Source organism: Caloenas nicobarica, chromosome 3 (genome assembly GCF_036013445.1).
Source record: "Caloenas nicobarica isolate bCalNic1 chromosome 3, bCalNic1.hap1, whole genome shotgun sequence".
Classification (NCBI taxonomy): Eukaryota; Metazoa; Chordata; class Aves; order Columbiformes; family Columbidae; genus Caloenas; species Caloenas nicobarica.
Window position 1 is genome coordinate 28,557,625 of NC_088247.1, and position 18,293 is coordinate 28,575,917.

An 18,293-nucleotide genomic window follows, 5' to 3' on the forward strand; every position below is an offset into this window, starting at 1 on the left:
TTTTGTCCTTACACACACACAGATTTTTTTAGTTAAAACATAAATGGACCCTACATAACTTTTTTTTTTTTTTTTGTAATTAAAGTGGAGCAGATCTTAACCTAAAAAGAACGAAAACAACTAGACATTTGCAATTGCACAATATGACATATTCAGTAGTTTCACAGCAAAATGGAGATTATGCAGCCTATCCCCAACACCACAGTCAAGCCCAGACATCCTTGTGCTGTGTCTGACCCTGGTTCCCCTCACTGGGCTTGATCCTGATGCCTCACCAGTGGACCAATGTCCCAGCCCAGCCTCAGCTTGTCACCATCCCCAGGGAGGTGCCAGCTGTCCTGCTTCTGGCTAGGGTGGTGGGACAGGACCTGGCTGCTGGAGTCTGCTCTGATGGACCCCTGGGGAGCACCCGATGCAATCAGGGAGCTGCTGGCCCCTGCTGCATCCTGAAATTTTGTGTCTGAAAACTAGGTGTATAGGAATCCCTGTCTCTTGCTACCATAAATATAGATAAAACATTTTTAATTCCAAATAAATTTATTCTGCACGATTACTGTAATTAATAGAATGAACACAATAGGATTTTTTCTGATGAAGAGAAAAGGCAAGTAAGTTTCTTTTAAGAACTACTGTAAAAAATGTTTCTATGAAACACACCTGTCTATGCCCAGCAGTATGTGTGACGACCTCCAGTGTTCATTATAAAACATGTATAAGATATTTGCTATGTAAAACTTCATGGCCTTTTAGAAGCAAAAGCTCTAATGAGTTGCTAAGTACTTGAATAACATACAATGCTTTTTTTCCCACTAAACAGTATATTTGAAACAACTGGCAAAATCTTAAGTCAATAATGGTTTTATATGGATTGTCAAATTGTTGGGTTTTTATCTGATCTTTTTTTTTAATACAGCTAAGATTTTTTCAGTAATAAATACTCAAATGGACAATTAATGAGGTAGATGGGAATATTTTAACACTATAGATTACTTATGGCTCTCATTGGCTGCAGTCTCATGAATATAAATTCATTATCTGAAGATAACGCAGTTGTATAGTCCACATGCACCACTTGAACACCAGGATTGAAGCCTGGAAAGTTTTCCCCATAAACTATACAGAAAATGTCCACTTCTGGCTTATCAATTCTCCTGCTCCACACATGACATGGTGTGAACCACTACAGTTTGATGACCAAGTAATTAATCAAATAGTCACTAGGATAAAGCAACCAATAAATTAAAGTGGTGCGAGGGAAGAAACTCAAATATTTCAGCTACAAGAGGTACAAAAGGATGTTTGTAACCAAAGCAATGAAGGAAGAAGGTGACAACAAGCCCAAGACACTTAAAATTGGTCCATTTACTGAATAGAATTTGCTACATTACACACATTTACTAAATAGACTCCTAGTATTAGTAGGCACTGCTGGAAACAAGTACAGGAAAAGTCTATATCACAGAATCTGTCACCATTCCTTTCGGGAGATGCTTTACCCACTGAAGCACCGGACTTGGGTCTTAAGACAACAGATTCAGAGAAACAAATTTTGCAGAGTGTTCACGTCCAGATGAAAGAGGTTCTGGAGCCAGACATGCCAAGGCCAATCAGGAGGCATGCAAGTCATTGTTTTCCCTTATCTCCTCAATTTGAGCAAACCTGTTCAAGATGGAATTGGTGTACAGCAAACTGAAGCATTCTCCAAAGGGGTTTCTGATCCTGGCATTCTGTCAGGCAGAGTGAGTGTAAATCACCTGCTAGTACTGCTGAAAAATGGCTGCTAGCATGGGTAAATTTACATCCTCACTTGCCCCTGTTTACATCCTCTATAAAGAAATTGGTGCAGATGCATAGATGACCTCTCAAGAAGTGAATCTTTTAGATCTGTCACGCTTCTCAGCAAAGCAGAAGTGATTTGATTGATTACATGTTACACATTGATGAAGCAATCTGTTCTCACATATGTGTTTAACTGTCCAAGAAAGAGTATGTTGCACTCACTGTGGACAAAATGAAGCTTCAGGACTATGGGATACAGGAATTGCTCCTCTAAAGATTACTACCTAGTAACCTATCCAAGTGAAACCTCCAAATCCTGAGAGACAACCTGTTGTGATAGTTGCTATTAACAGTTTTGACAGCTAAAATGAATGATCAGCCTCTGAAAAAGCAAATTCTATTCTGTGAAGTGAACAGTACGAAATCAGAGCTGTAGAACTTGGACGTGAAACATGGCATCAAGATCTTCCTAGCAAGGTGAAACTTACTCCATGTAGATGGTTTGTGAACTGGCTGAAGGATGTATGTACATACATATGAGAATCAGCAAACTAGGTGAGAAGGGAAAAAATGACCTCCCTTGACCCACTCACTCTTTCTAATGCATCCCAGTATGCTGCTTCCTTTCTTTGTCACACCCATGGTCAGCTAGGTGTCCACAAGACCTGACGAGTCTTTTTCTGCAAAGTTCTTGCCAGCCAGTCTCCAGTCTATATTGCTGCCTGGGTTTATTCCACCCCAGGAGCAAGACTTTGTATTTACCTTTGTTGAACAATATAAGATTCCTGTCGGCTCATTTCTCCGGTCTGTCAAGATCCCTCTGAATGGCAGCAGACCCATCTAGTGCAACAATCACTCCTCCTTGCTTTGTATTTAGCCCTTGTTTCTGGAGTGCACCCTGTTCCATCTTATAGGTCATTAACAAAGAAAAATGGTATTGGATCCAGTATTGACACTTGGGTCACTCTGCTAGTGAATGGCCTCCATCTAGAATTTGTGTCACCAGTCCTCTGGGCATTTTGAGTCTGCCCTTCAGCCAGTTTCCAGTTCACCTCACTGTGCACTTATCCAGCCAGTACTTAATCAGTTTGTCACTAAAGATGGTATGGGCAGCAGTTTTGATGCCTTACTAAAGTTCAGTAAACAACGTCCAGTGCTCTCCTCTCATCCCTCAAACCAGCCATCTCATTGTGGAATGCTAATAGGTTGGTTAAGTACAATTTCTTCTTCATAAATCCATGGTGACCACTCTGAACAACTTCCTTGTCATTCATGTGTTTGGAAACAGTTTCCAGGACAATTTGGTCCACCAGCTTCCCAAAGATCAAGGTGAGGCTAACCATCCTGTAGTTCCTCAGATCCTCCTTCTTGCCCTTCCTGAAGGTAGTCTTCTAGTCCTTGGGAACCTCTCCCAATCACCTCATCTTTCAGAGGTTATCAGGATCTTGCTATGACATCAGATAGCTCCCTCAGCACCCATATATGAAACCCAACATGTCCCATGGACTTGAAGTTTCCAGTTGGTTTAACTGTTCCCTAACCTGATCCTCCTCCATCAAGAGTAAATTTTCCTTGCTCAAAATTTTCTCCTCTAGGTCTGAGAGGAATAGGATTCCTGAAAGCCAGTCTTATCAATAAGCACTGAGGCAAAGAAGGGACTGAGTATTTTAGTCTTTTCTGGATGTTTAGTCACCAGAATATCTGCCCCATTCAGCAGCAAGCCCACATTTTTCCAGTCTTTCTTTCGCTGCTGATGCAGTTGTAGAAGTATTTGGTTTTGCTCTGCATGTCCCCCGACAGATTAATCTCCAGATGGACTTTGGTTTTCATAATGTCATAGCTGCATATTTGGACATTTTCTCTATTTCCTTCCAGGTCACCTGGCCATGCTTCTACCTCTTGTATGCTTCCTTTTGATGTTTGAGTTTTGTCAGGAGCATCTTGTTCATCCATGTGGGCTTCCTGCCACTTAATTTCCTGCTCATTGGAATGGATCATTCTTGGGCTTGGAGGAAGTGATCCCTGAAAATCAGTTGGCGGCTGTAGAAAATCATGAAAATCATGCTTCTGTAGAGCTGCTTATCCCTGGTTTGAACATGCACAGTCTTCCATGACTCTGGGCAGAAGAGCAGCGACCCGTTTTCAGAACAAAAGCATTTCTGAAAAGGGCTGAGGCCAGCAGTTGGAAAGCAGAAAAGCAGGAAACAAATCCAATGGTCATGAATTATTCAGGACCCAAGCTTTAAACGAAACCATATTCCATAATAGTGGATGACAGGCCAATCGGTAGAATGACAGAGATATAGCAAGGAACAACAGAGGAAAAACAGACTCATTACTCCCAAGTACACATGCAGTTTTACCAGTCTGGTAGGCAAATTGTGTATATTTTCATAAAGTTGCCTTGTTCTTATTTGTGCTCTAGTCAAACAAGGTTTAGAGATCAAAACCCTGTTTTGTGTTCTTTGTGTGCTCATACCAGCTAAGAGGGGCGGAGAAGCACCTCAAAACTTTGATTCAGGTTCTCCTCAACCTAAGAAACACACAGTGGTTCAAAGCTTTAAAAGAATTTTAGACTATGTTCTGTTCAGCATTTGCCTTGAAGCTGAAGTACAATTTTTAAAGCAGACATGGCAGATACTTTATGAATTCTATGCATTTTAAATAGAAAAGGGGCTCCTAAGTGCTGAGTGCTTCACACAATGATCAAGTTACTATGGCTTAAAATGTTACCGTGCTCCGATTGAACCATTATTCAACTGAACCATCATCTGCTGTGCTTTTAGCCCATGTCTTCTTTTGACTCCAGTTCTTCTTTCAGCACGATGCACTTCAACTTTCAAAGGATCTTTGACAACACTTCTTCACACATGCTGAAGGTGCTGACTTGTTAGTGTTTCATAGCATGATGACAAAGGTCTATGCTATGTAGCCAGGAGCACACCATGAAGATGTGTGAAGGTACAAGGACTAGTAATATACAGAGTCATTAGACAGAAGAATGAGATTTTATGTGTTTCTGTCCAAACTATCTATATAAAGAGTCTGATTTAGTCACTGAGCCTTGTGTAGGGGAACTGATTTAGTTGATCATAAAAGAATTCTGGCAGCAACCCAATATGTATGCGGTGTGGGCAATGTAAGCAAATAAGGTATAAAATCTCTCTGGTTAAGCATGAAGATGTCACATTTTCTACTTAATATTATCAGGAGAAAAGATTGGTGATTACTTCATTACATAGAAAATGAAGAATGAACCTACCAGCCACAGAGTGTAAATAGATGATAAAATTATTGAAGAGGTAACTCTTACCTAGTGCAGGTCCCACCATTGCGACATGGATGATAATCACATATCGGAACATTGCAGTTCTCAATGTTCCTCCCTCCAAGAGCCTCATCTATGATGAACAACTCTTTGTTGTTAACTTGAAAATCCCTAATGCATCCTTTATAGCCAACTATGTGCCCAGCACATCGATTAACCTCTTCATAAACAGGAACATTTCCAAGGAAGATTGATCCAAAGGTGATCTGCAGAAACAAGAAGAGAATCATCAGAAAAGAATGTGATTTGTGATGTTACTGTAAGCAATGAATGAATAATAACTAGAGATAAAAGAAATTGTCATTACCTGAAGCTTGCCAAAAACTATGATACTTGCTGATGGGATTATTTTTTTAAATGTCATTCTCTTTAAAAAAAAATCATACAAAGAGAGCGGTTTAATGTATTTCCATATCTTCAAACATGTAAGACAACATACATTCCATGAAACACAACTTGGAATTCTCAGTCTTAACTGCAATGAACATGGTAAGGTTTTCTCATTGCTTGCCTCATTCTATACTGTGAGTTTCACATTCATGGTTGAGGGTTTGCGCAGGAACACAGGAGAGGCTGTAGACTTAAAGATAAAGCTTCTCTTCAGGATATGGAAACTACAGAACCCCAAGGCAAGAGGAACACAGAAACAAGATTTTATTCTTTTTAGGTGAATGACAGAGAACAAACTGCTATACTGAAGCCAAGGGGGAAAGGGGAAGTTTTAGGTAGTGAATTCTAGAGCCACAAATACCTAGAACATCCTTATAAAGGTGCCAAATAAATCCGCAACTATTTCATACTGAGACTGACCAAATGGTATTAGCGGTCGGTCTGGTAATTCCTGTGCTACCTGACTGAGGAGTCAAACCCTTGACCATCAGAGGCAAAGGATCTGTGACTCATTTAGCACTGTGAATTCCACCTGTCAAACTGACGCCTGACTTTCTGGACTTCTGACATAGGGTTTCACCATTCCTAAATTCCTTTGCTAAATGCGTGTCACTAAGAATTAAAAAAATCATATTTCTTTCATAAATGTCTCACATTGTGATGCATTTATTTGCACAGTACCATAAATCCAGAAAGTGGGTGAAACCTAGTCAATTCAAGTCAAGTAGGAATAAACCAATGGAATAAAAAGTATTTCACAGCATGTGTAAAACAAAGACATAATTTATGTGAGGAGACAACTTACAGTGAAGGGGCCCTTCGCTATCTTATTCAGCCACCAACTGTAAAGAACTAGGAACATGAGGAAAACATCACATTGATTTATCTGGAATTCACACATCCGTATGATTTTGTTTTGCTGTTCCCTGTATTGCTTTTATCAGTCCTGGAGCTATGTTGCTGAAAATTGCAAGTGAAATTTGGAGATACAAGGAACATGAATACCTCCAGATATTCCTTTACTTACAGTGTGTTTCATTTAGAAGGGAAAGATAAAAAACCCTACTTCTTTTAGAGCATGGATAAAATTAAATCAGATTTTTCATGTGGAAGGAATTCAAAGACATCAGCTCAGCACTTGTCGAATTAATTTCATATCACTTGACTTCATCCCCTTTCAAATAAAGCTATAAACCACTGTAGTTACAGGCAAGATTTGTAAGTAGTGTTTGCAGACAGACATCTCTCTGCTTGTGAACCTGTTACAAGAATTAAACAGAGCACTGGGCTGGAATGTAAACTATGATTAAGAAAAGTGTTTTTAACACTTCTCTTGCAATGCAATCTTTTTATTAATGGGCTTATTTTACAAAAGCACTGACCTTGGGGGCAGATCCAATGTACCACAGAACAACTTCAGTAGGCTCTGCCCAGTTTCTTGCATCAATGGATTTTATCATTATATGTTAGATGTTTAAGCTCATGCTAGTACACCATAATACACATTTATTTCTGTATAGGTCCTATTCTGAATTTAACTGACAATCAGAATATATTTTATGGAAGCACACAGGAAGAATTCCTGTAAGTCTTGTTAATAACATAACAGGCTTAATATAATGTTATATTAACATTATGTTAACTTCTGTAATACTCATGCTTAGCTTTTCAAATACTAATTTGAAAATATCCTTCTTCACTTGGAGCCTGAGTGCTAAGGATTAGCTTGGCTAGTAATGGGAAGAAATTCATCAGTCCTCCTAGAGATAAGAAATGTCTCTTTTTCTTTCTTTGCTTGTGTTCTTTGCAAAGAAAATAGGCGCTCTAGGAGACTAGGAGTAGTTCCGTAAAATGTAATAGTTAGTCATGAGGATATGACATTCACACTACATACCATGCAAGGTGTTATTCTGGATTAAGTATCAGATGGTGCTATGAAATACCCGTTAGTGTTTACAGCACATTCCATGCACTCATTGAGAGCATCTTTTGTGTTGTTTTACCCTAAAAGAGTTCAGCTGGCACACTCCAGGATTGCCCTGCAACAGGAACCAAAGTGTAGTAATTGGGGCTGATAAGAACATTCACTTCAAAAGTCCACTCATGATCTGAACCAAAACTTAACTGTGGACTCTCACAAAAAGAAATAGAGAAGAGTTATGGACTTTTTTAGGAACCAAAGAAATTTCCTGATGAAGAGCAGAAATATTCTGACATGCGATCTTGGTGCATAACATCAAAGACAGCTACCTGCAAGTTTTTTATGACTACGGTATTGCTGACTTCTCTATATAATTAAGTACTGATGGGACAAGATTCTTTGTGCGGAAGCTGCCAATAGTGTTAGCTTTACTTTCTGCCAGAGTTCTGAACCCGAAACATAAAGGAAGAAACAAAGGAATCTTCCACAGCAGAATGTCAGGAAGCTATGAACAACTGATGGGGCTAATAGCAATCTCTAATGCAAGTTGTTTATATCAGACTGAACAAACACCTAGATACAAGCTGGCCTATTGCCCACTTAGAATGAGTCTTCTGCTACCATTTTCAAAATGGAGACAGTCATTTTTACAATACTATTCATAAATGAAGCCCTAGCAACAAGTCACACCAGGTTAAATCATTGATGATTCTTAACTGCCCTCCACTGGACAGTGTGGCCTCTAAATAAAAAGTAACCAGAAATACTGCTTAACAGTATCTGTATTTCTTCTAATAACACCATGGTCTAGATAAATGACATTGCTAAGAGATTATCTTTCCTCTTGCAGTACCAGTGTCCTTTTCAATGGACTTTAGGCAGTTGAAGCAGAATTTTCAGAGTCAGGTAAGATGAAGAAATTAATGGAAATACTGTGGATGCTTAATGTGAAAAGATATATTAAAGAAAAATTAAGTACATATAATGATATCTGAGAAGTAACCACATTTCCTCCTTCAGAAAAAGTTAGAATGCCTATTCTCCTTTGAGAATAACTAATACGCTGATAAAATGTTCAAAGCAAATAGCTATTTTTTGATGTTTTGCAGACTTACCTGAGATGCTCGATATGAGAGAGAAAGTCTGTGTTGTACAGGAGGATTTCCATCTAAAGCCATTTCAATCATACAGTAACCTTCAGGACTGCCCACAGGCAACATGTAGCTGGAAGGAAACAGAAGATCTCATTATTGTTTATGCTGTTGAGAGCAGAGTATTCAAATCTCACACAGCAAAGGCAAGGTGGAAAAGATGCGTCTGCCTCTATAAAGGATGGCAATCTTTGGACACTAATAATTCGAGTTGCATGGCTACTTGGACTACCCAGGAGAAAAAAGATTGAAGTTTCTTCTACCAATGTCCCTCTTCTATTAGCTTTCCTACTGTTCTTGACTCCAGCGTTTGAAATGTATACAGAGACAAAGAAGAAAGAGATCTTTACATGAAAAGAGAAAGAGATCTTTACATGCATAAGTGGGTACTGATAAATTGTAAGTGCTAACTGTGGCTGACATATGGTTTCCCTAGTATAGAGGACTGTTGGACAAGTAACATCAATGTTGAATGATGCTGAACTCCCTAGGTGGAAATCTCCTTTTCCTGCCCTACAGGGGAAACAAAAATGGAATAAGAAATGAAAGGCTGCATACCTCTGAGCAGCAAGATTACACTGCGATATAGTTATCGCTACTTGGGAAGTGTGCTGTTAATGTAAACTCTGGTATTGAGCTTCACAGATAAAGAAGAATATAAGGTTAAGGGAATTTGTAAAGCAAATACTAGTGAACATTCAATAAAACACTGAGAATTCTTCAGGTTCTTTCTATGATGAGATCTGATGAAATGCTATTATCAACAATAAATATTCAATCCAACAAGATGACTTTCAAATATACTGGTTTTGTATTTAGAAAGGAAATTTGCATAAACTTTATCACAGCAATAGCAGAATAGGAGAACAGTAGTCGATAGATTCTTTAAAACCCTGCTATTTCTGCAGAAGTGCTTCCCAGTTCCACTTTGTCTCAGTTTCAATTTTCACATGCATTAAAAAAGAACATGATAGGCCTCCTTTTGGGAGGCATGTTAAGGTTTACTGACCACATGTACTCTACAACATGAAACTCTGCTCAGTCATATCCATAGAATACGTTTCTAGAGCAAGGCTTTAATAAGAACAATGTTACACTGTCGTGCAATATTTCACAAATGTTACACAACGGATTTTACAAAAGATTCTGAAAAAAATATACATTTATATGGATTGCCAAATTTGCATTTTTTTTAGCTGAACAAATGCTGAAGGACAACTACAGGGATCTCATAAACGACCTTGTGTTGGGATAGACGAATTTTTATGTTAGGCCATAGACATATGAAAGAGTTAATAGATTTTAAAGCCCATTATGTCCTGAACAGTAGAACCACTTATTACTAATCTTAGAAGTGACCTCAGCACTGCCAAGGACAAGCTTAGTCCTGGATGAACCACATCAAGACCTACCATGCTCTCAAATGCCAACCTTTTCATATACCACCGCCCTATTGGTTGTGTACAGCTGCCATAGTATTATTTATCCCACGTTATGCCTGGAACGTTGCTTTTCTACTCCTCTGTCTACAGTCTTACTATTTTATCCTCCTGCCTGTAGATTCAGTATGAAATTTCGTCTCAGTTTTCACCTCTGAAGTTACTGGGAACATTGTATTGACATAAATGAATATAGTATTAGTCCCCTAATGAATATTTATAACATTCACTGCAGTGCAGTGATTTCTGAATGAGCGGTAAAAAACCACAGGTCTCATAGGCAGCACATCAATATCAGCAGGTGATACACCCATATTAATAAATCCTTCATTTCCAGTGGTTGTATTGCTTCTCGTTCCAGAGCTAATTCAATCAATACTACCTCATTGAGTTTTTCACTGTGCTCTGCTGTGTGGGGTTGAAATGTGCTAAATTATTTCACCTTTGTAAGTCTGCAACGCTTTTCCTATTTTTCAACCAGGAACAACGTGTTAAAATTTTTTTTAAAGACTGAGGTGTTTGAATGGCATCTTCTATTACCACTTTTTGAAATGTGATCTAGACCCCTAGACTATTCAAACGAGTTTGAAAACTATTTATTTTTCTTTCTTATTTCAGGTTAAAAATATCATGTTGTTTTTAAGTATATTTTAAGTTAAGTTCCTTCTTAGGTAGTCTAAATTTAACATTTTGATTTTGAATGTACGGATCCAGAAGCAATGTCTGCTGTTCTGAAGATAAGCTAATTTTCACAATTTCATTATAAAATACAAATTGAGTAAGGAAAAATTGCTCCTTAATAATAAATTAATAAATAATAAAAATTAAATAACAATAATAAAACTAAATAACAACAAATAATAAATAATAAAGAGTTCACCCTTAATAAATAAACAGATAATTTACAGATAGTTTTATGATCTCCTTTTTAGATATTTGGAATAAGGACAATTTTTGAGAAAGTACTTCAACCTACTGTAGTTTCCAACAAATTATTGATATGTAAAGTATCCTTTGAATTTTACTTATTATTCCTACTCATATTTCAGCTGATGAGAGTTGTCCAGGAAAACCACAGTGTATACAGATAACTTTTTCAGGTAAAAGAAAATCAGTTCATTTAGGATTCTCTTGGGGAAAACCAGCTCATAACCTTTCCTTGATGCTTTCCACTCTGACTGGATATTGTAATATAGATCTAGCATACTCATTGGATTGCTGGGCCCAAAGAGTTGTGGTGAACAGAATAACAGAATGAAATCCAGTTGGCAGCCGGTCATGAGTGGTGTTCCCCAGGGCTCAGTATTGAGGCCAGTTCTGTTTAATCTCTTTATAAATGATCTGGATCATTTTGATCCTTAGGTCTCAATTTCACAAAGAACATAAAACTTTTTTTTTTTTTTTTTTTAAGATGCGGCAATGAAATCTCAAAGAAAAAACTGATTTGTTTGTTGTTAGCCAGTAGATTGGTGACTGAGTTGTGAGAAAAAAAAACATAGGCTGTAAGCAGCAACCTACTGCCCTGCATTCTGGAGCACACATTAGGAATGTTACCACTACTTTCTTCAGCATTTGCTCTTTTTTCTTCAAGGATGTCCAAGCAAGCAATACTTGAAGTTTCTCTCTGTCTTATGTCACAGAAAGGAAAAACTGTCATTTGAAATGTGAGCAAAATGAATATTTTTCATGCTTACATTACCACAAAATTAGGACTGTTTGAATTTGCTAGATTACTCAAATATGCTTAGAGTAGCTTTTAGACAGAGACAGAGCATGGAAAATTACAGCCCAAAAGAGAGTTTTCTGAGAAAATGATAAAAATAATGAAAAATGGCAATTAAAACAGAAATGCTGTCTCTGTCTTTACTAATACCACAAAGTGCTACACTATGGACATATGCAAGACATAATTATACTTGCTTTTAAAAACAAGGATGGAAAAAACAACGTGCTTGAAATATTCTGTGGCAGAAATAACCTGAATTAAAATGTCACTTCATGTAGCTCTGTGACTTGATAATATTTTTCTTATATTCTAAGATTAAATCTGTCTCAATCTTGCAACCAGATAAATGCAGTTCTATTATTGCATGCATCTCATATAAGATTGAAATCCATTATCCACATTAGAAAAGATAAAACCAAACTGATAATTTATTCTCTTGACATTTTTCTTTAGTTTTTCTAATTAACCTCATATTATGAGATACTGACCTCACATTAAGAACACCTGAGTTGAAAGTGGCTAATCACTGACATCTTTAAATTTTGAAGTATTTTTAGTTCCATTGTGCTTTTTTACTCGTTTAGATGCTGAAGGCATTTCAGCCCATCTGCCTCACATCTCAGTGGCGTATTTCAGTTGCATTCAAAGACAGCATATTTTTCCCTCCAGAGGCAGTGACAAGAGAGAATGCAATATGATTCCTATTGCAGGATTATTTTGTCAGGTACTAAAATTGTGATTCATGCACATCACACTCATAATGATATAAAAAGGGTTCACTGAGCACTGGGAATTCAGGGAGAATTGGGTGTGTGGGGAGTAGGTATGGAAAATGGGTGTGTGGGGAGAACACATGGGAATGTTATGCACAATAATCTAAATAGGTCTGGAGCCACGTGGACCCCAACCTATTCCTGTAGATGCTAAGATACAAGCTTCATGTAGTCGAATATTTGTTTCCACATATTTGAAATAAGAAGAGGTTCAGCCTTCTTCTGTGCTTGTCTTAGAATAGCATGATTTTTTCATAGCTGCTGTGGATTTTATATAAGCTTGTTAAGAAAAAGAATTAACAAAGGATTTACTACAGGGGCTGTTTCTTTACAAAAGACTCATGGACCTCAACAGATGCAAACCAGAAATTATATACAGTGATTAATGCCATTACTAGTTACATCTTGATTAATTATGTGCATGAACACTGAATTTCTGACAAAGTGCAATGTTTACGTAACATGCTCATACCTATGACATAATTGTGGATATTAAGTATTGGATTAATTTATGTCTGGAAACGATATTGAAAGAAATCCTCTTAAACTAGTTAAGATTGAGGCACTTCTAAATCGAATGTTACCTGGTATAATCTTGCTCAAGCAAATGTTTTAGCTTAAGTTATAGCAGCTACTTCTCCCCGTGAGAAACACAACCACAATTTTGTTTTCCTTTCAGGCTAGTCACCAGGTGGCACTAGAGCAGCAGAGTAGAAAGAATGAATGCAAACTTCATACTTCTGTCTCTGCTAATCAATGGAAAGACTGATTTAAGCCCTAATTGATAGCATGATTGCTTCAGCCTCCAGTTTATATCAAGGGAAACACAGTAAAGTGTCTTAAACTGATTACATATTTGACAATATGGATGAGAATAGGTCCAGAGACTGGAACTTTGGAAGACTTTTAACTGCATTCATGCATTAAAATTACCTAATGTAATAATGTAAAAATGGCACATTGTTGTGTAAACATATTTAAGAAAATTTAGTTTATAGCAATTACATTTTGTATGTATTGCTGGAGGTGCAGATGTATTTCTAACAGATTAAGGAAGAGGCATAACAAAATTAAAATGTCAGATCATCAGATATAAAAAAACCCCAAGCATTATAAAGAAAACTGGCTTCATTCTTATCCAAGACAAGTTATCAGTGTAAGATTTCTTTTGAACAAAGATCTCACACTGCTAGGAGACAAGAATTTCTGATATTCTGAAAAAATATTACGAAGTAGTTATACTACTGTCCATTTTCTAATGCCACAATTGGAAGGTTACATTTAGAACTATTTGCTATTTTTCTATCTACAAGTTGACAAACACTAGCCCAACTTAAAAGAGCATCATAGGAAAAAATCCTCTTTAGTGAAAAAGTGTTGATATTAAATATACAATCTAAAATTACTCCCACAAAACACTGAAGCAGTGGCTTAATTTACACCCTTGATTAACCAGAGAAGTTGTCAAGGGAATATCTAACCAGCTGTCAAGCAATACATAAGATTTTTCAAGAACAGTAATTTTACTTTTGACTTTTCAATTCATAAGTGTGAAAATCTGTACTGTATTTTACAGTTTTCATAATCTCTTGGTACTTATTTCCAAAATTCTTGCCTTTACTATTTTTTTTCCTTAAAAATGTATTTTAAAAAATTCATTATTAAAAACATACCTTCTCTTCCCAAAATTAACTTCAACATGCTACTTCCATGGAAATGTTCATGTCTCTCTACCCTCTTCTATTTCAACAAGGTCAAATGTGGTACTTCTTACCACATTCAATTACAACACCAAGAAGTGATAATTACGAAAATGAATGCTGCATTATATGTCTGACATTTTATTTGAAATCAATGAAACATCTGTTGTAACCTCCAGCCATCCAACACCAAATTTCAGGTTTTCTCATTGCTATGAGCTGACTGAACTGTTAAAGCATACCACAGCAGGGTGGAGGGGGAGAGAGAGAGACAAGGGAAAGGGGTAGACAAAAGCACGGAAGATGAAAAATCTCAAATGATTTTGACCCCTAACAGTGTCTTGCAGTAATCTCTTGATGCCTTTTTCTTAAAGAAAAAAAAAAAAAAGTGAACTTTTAGAATGCTGAAAAGATCGTATTGAAAGAGCTGGCCAATGTAATCACGGGACCTCTCTTCATTATTTTATTTTTCAGCTGTCTTGGTTGGGAGTCTGGAGAGGTCCCAGTCAACTGGAAGGTGGCTAATGTCCCAATTTACAAGAAGGGAAAAAAGGAATACTCTGATAACTACAGGTCTGTTAGCCTCACTTCAGTGCCTGGTAAAAATATGGAGAATGCTATTCTGGGACTTACTGAAAAACACTTGACAGGCAACGCAGCCATTGGTCCTATCCAGCACATATTCAGAAGGAAAAAATCCTGCTTCACCAACCTAATTTCCTTTTATGGCAAGGTCACCCATCTAGCTGACCAAGGGAAGCCAGTAGATGTGGTGGTATTGGATTTTTTTGATACTTTCTCTGACAGTATACTCCTGGACAAAATGGCCAGCACACAGCAAGACAAGTTCACCATACATTAGATGAGCAATTGGCTGATGGGTCAGGTCAAAGAGTTATGGTTTACATCAGGCTGGTGGCTAGTCACCAGTGGGGTTCCCCAGGGCTAATTTTAGTGCCAGTTTGCCAACAATACTAAACTAGGAGGAGCTGTCGACTCCTTTGAGGGTAGAGAGGCCTTACAGAAAGATTTGGATAGACTAGGTAGCTGGGCAATCACCAACGATATGAAATTCAACAGAGCAAGTGCCAAATGCCCCACCTGGAAAGAGATCTTGCAGATTGGGTTGATGGCAAATTCAATATGAGTCAACAGTGTGCCCTGGCAGCCAAGACGGCCAACTGTATCCTGAGGTGCACCAAGCACAGCACTGCCAGCTGGGCGAGGGAGGTGATTGTTCCACTCTACGCTGCACTGGTGCAGCCTCACCTGGAGCCCTGTGTGCAGTTCTGGGCACCCCAATATAAGAAGGATGTAAAAGTATTAGAGTGTGTCCAGAGGAAGGCAACCAAGGTGGTGAAAGGTCTTGAGGGCAAGACTTACAAGAAGTGGCTGAGGTCACCTGGCTTGTTCAGCTTGGAGTAGAGAAGGCTGAGTGATGACCTCATCGCAGTCTACAGCTTGCTTAAGTAGGGCAGCGGAGGGGGATATGCTGATCTCCTCTCTCTGGTGACTAACAACAGGACACGAAGAAGTTAAATGAAGCTAAATCAGGGCAATTGTTGTCAGAAGTCTAGGTTTGGAGAAGAAAAGAAACCCTAGCTAGTAAAGGCTCTTCTGATGGGGCAGAAAATCCAACAGTTTTGCTGATGGCTAATTTTCAGTGTTTTCTTAATTGAGCCTCAGAGTGTCTGGTATTTGATTCAAGAGCTGTTCCTCACTATGTGAAGAAAAACAATTAACAGTTTTTGGCAGCATTACACTGAACATTACATTCCCCGTTATTACTGACACCTTCCTCAAATCCATACATCAAAGGCTGTTCCTCCTAACAATGCCAAAAACCAGATTCTGCTCCTTGTACTTAAATTCCTTCTTCCTTGATCCATTTTACTAGAGTATGTAGGAAAAGAAGAACTTAGAAAAATCATAAAAAACATACAATGGTTTGGGGTGGAAGGAACCATTAAAGATCATCTAGTTACAACCCCCCTGCCATGAGTAGGGACATCTTTCACTAGACCAAGTTGCTCAAAGCCCCATCCAACATGGCCTTGAATACTTCCAGGGATGGGGCACCTACGACTTCTCTGGGCAGCCTGTTCCAGTGCCTTACCACCTTCATGGTGAAGAAATTCTTTGTTATATCTAATCTAAGTCTAACCTCTGTTCAGTTTAAAGCCATTACCCCTTGTCCTATCACTATGTGCCCTTATAAGGTGAAGAAATTTGAGGGAGTGAGCTCTTAAAGACAGGCAATTAGCATACATAAGAGTAGACATAGTAATGCACATGAGTATTTTGGGGGGTCTAGCCTGCCTTATGAATATATGAAGTTGCTCTTATATATTTGTACCAAATAATAAGGGTACTATATCTAGGATACTAATGATATTGCTCATCTATTTCTACGCCTTATATAGCTTGGTATGTTCATATCGTATAGTGGGTCCTGCAGTACTGCACTGATTCTTCTTGATATAAAAGAACATTAGAGGTCCTGTTACTGGTTACTGCAAAAAAGGGAGAATATTTCAAACTGAACTGGAGTTTTTTTCCTACTATTATACACAGCGCTCTGTCTTCAGCTCAGTTTGTTCCTAAGTGCTCCATATTGCATTGTTGCAAAATACTACTTATTGTTTTCAATGAAAAGAGTTGCAAAAAGCACTGCCTAAAAAAAGACCTGAAAACCGAGTTTTTAGAGCATTAATCCAGTTACATTATACTTTGAAAGTCTTCCAAGTACTGCATTTTCTCTTTCTTCATTGTGGTTGCAAAAAGGAAACAGAAGAAGGAACTATCTAGCTGTTGCATGAACACAGATACACAGTTTTATGGAAATACCAGTCTTAGGCACCACTTTCAACAACAATTTCCTTTTAAATTATATTTTTTTAATTGACATTTGATTATAGATTTATTGACAGGGTTCTTTTATATACATAACATGCTTGATTTTCTACCAGACTTCCGGATTTATCTGTGGAAAACAACAAACATTTCATTCAGCACTTCAAAATGTATGAGGAAGTTTGAACTGAATTGTACATATATTTACACTAGAACTCCTATGCAATTTGCACAGTAATATAATAATTTTTGTACTAGATGCCTCCTTTCCCCCATTTTTCCACATAAGTCTTTTAAAAAGCTTCAAATGTATGTATCTTAATGGGAAAAGCAACAAGAAGCAGAAAAACCTTATAGCTCTTCCCCACATGATTTTGCACATTCCAGGAGATCACAACTTTCTCAACAAAAATCTGACCTTATTAATAAAACTGGTGTTATGTTACTATTTAAAATATTTCTTACAGATATGTTATATATTTTCCTATAAAGATAATACAGAGTTTGATATTGAAAAGGTACTGATTGACTTTTGTTTCTCAGTAGTTTCTCACAGTACTTGCTGGGCCTTCTGAGAACAGAGAGAATTCTAACGAAGTGTAACGCATGTCAGGACTCGCATTTATACAAGAGAGAAAACTGTGGACAGCTCTTCCTCAGTTCTGATTAATCCAGGAAGAATAATAGCATCCTTACATGGCTCTCATATTAAAGGTGCTTAGTCTTCCCAAGTCATACATATATCAAGCTATAAGAAACGAAGCATCCATAAGAGAACGACACTTCTTGGCTTTCTGTTATTAACATGCTGTGAGAATATATTTTTAATACTGTCACAGTAAATCTGCTAAATTTCAAATCTGTTTATCACGTGTGTACTTCCATACTACCCAGTTTTAGTATGAAAAGATTATTCAGTCTGACATTGACTTTTTGCCATTATTTTGTTGGACAGAACCTTCTTTTAATGTGGAAAGATATTTTTAAAAAATGTTTATTTATTCTACTCTTCCGTTCTTAGGACATTTTCTTTGATTTAGAAACAAATCTCACCAGCAATTGGCTTGATGCAGATCATCAGCTTTTTTCCAACTAGCTTTTAAGGGGGTGTTTTGCTAGACTTGTTGTTATGTCCCTTCACATAATCTAGTAATAATTAATCTGTTATTGACATAAAGAACACAGTGCTTAATATGGCACAATAATTATAAGCAAAACATACTTCATAGTGGA

At 37.5% G+C, this 18,293-nt stretch overlaps 1 protein-coding gene across 1 annotated transcript in view; it reads right to left on the reverse strand.

The window, feature by feature from the left end:
• Positions 1-18,293, reverse strand: part of EYS (eyes shut homolog) — an 826,250-nt gene that overhangs the window by 114,464 nt on the left and 693,493 nt on the right. The window contains exons 39-40 of the mRNA XM_065631328.1: positions 8,534-8,642; positions 5,093-5,313 (exon numbers count right to left, since the gene is read on the reverse strand). Coding sequence (XP_065487400.1) covers positions 5,093-5,313; positions 8,534-8,642 — 330 coding nt within the window. The remainder of the gene's footprint in view (positions 1-5,092; positions 5,314-8,533; positions 8,643-18,293) is intronic.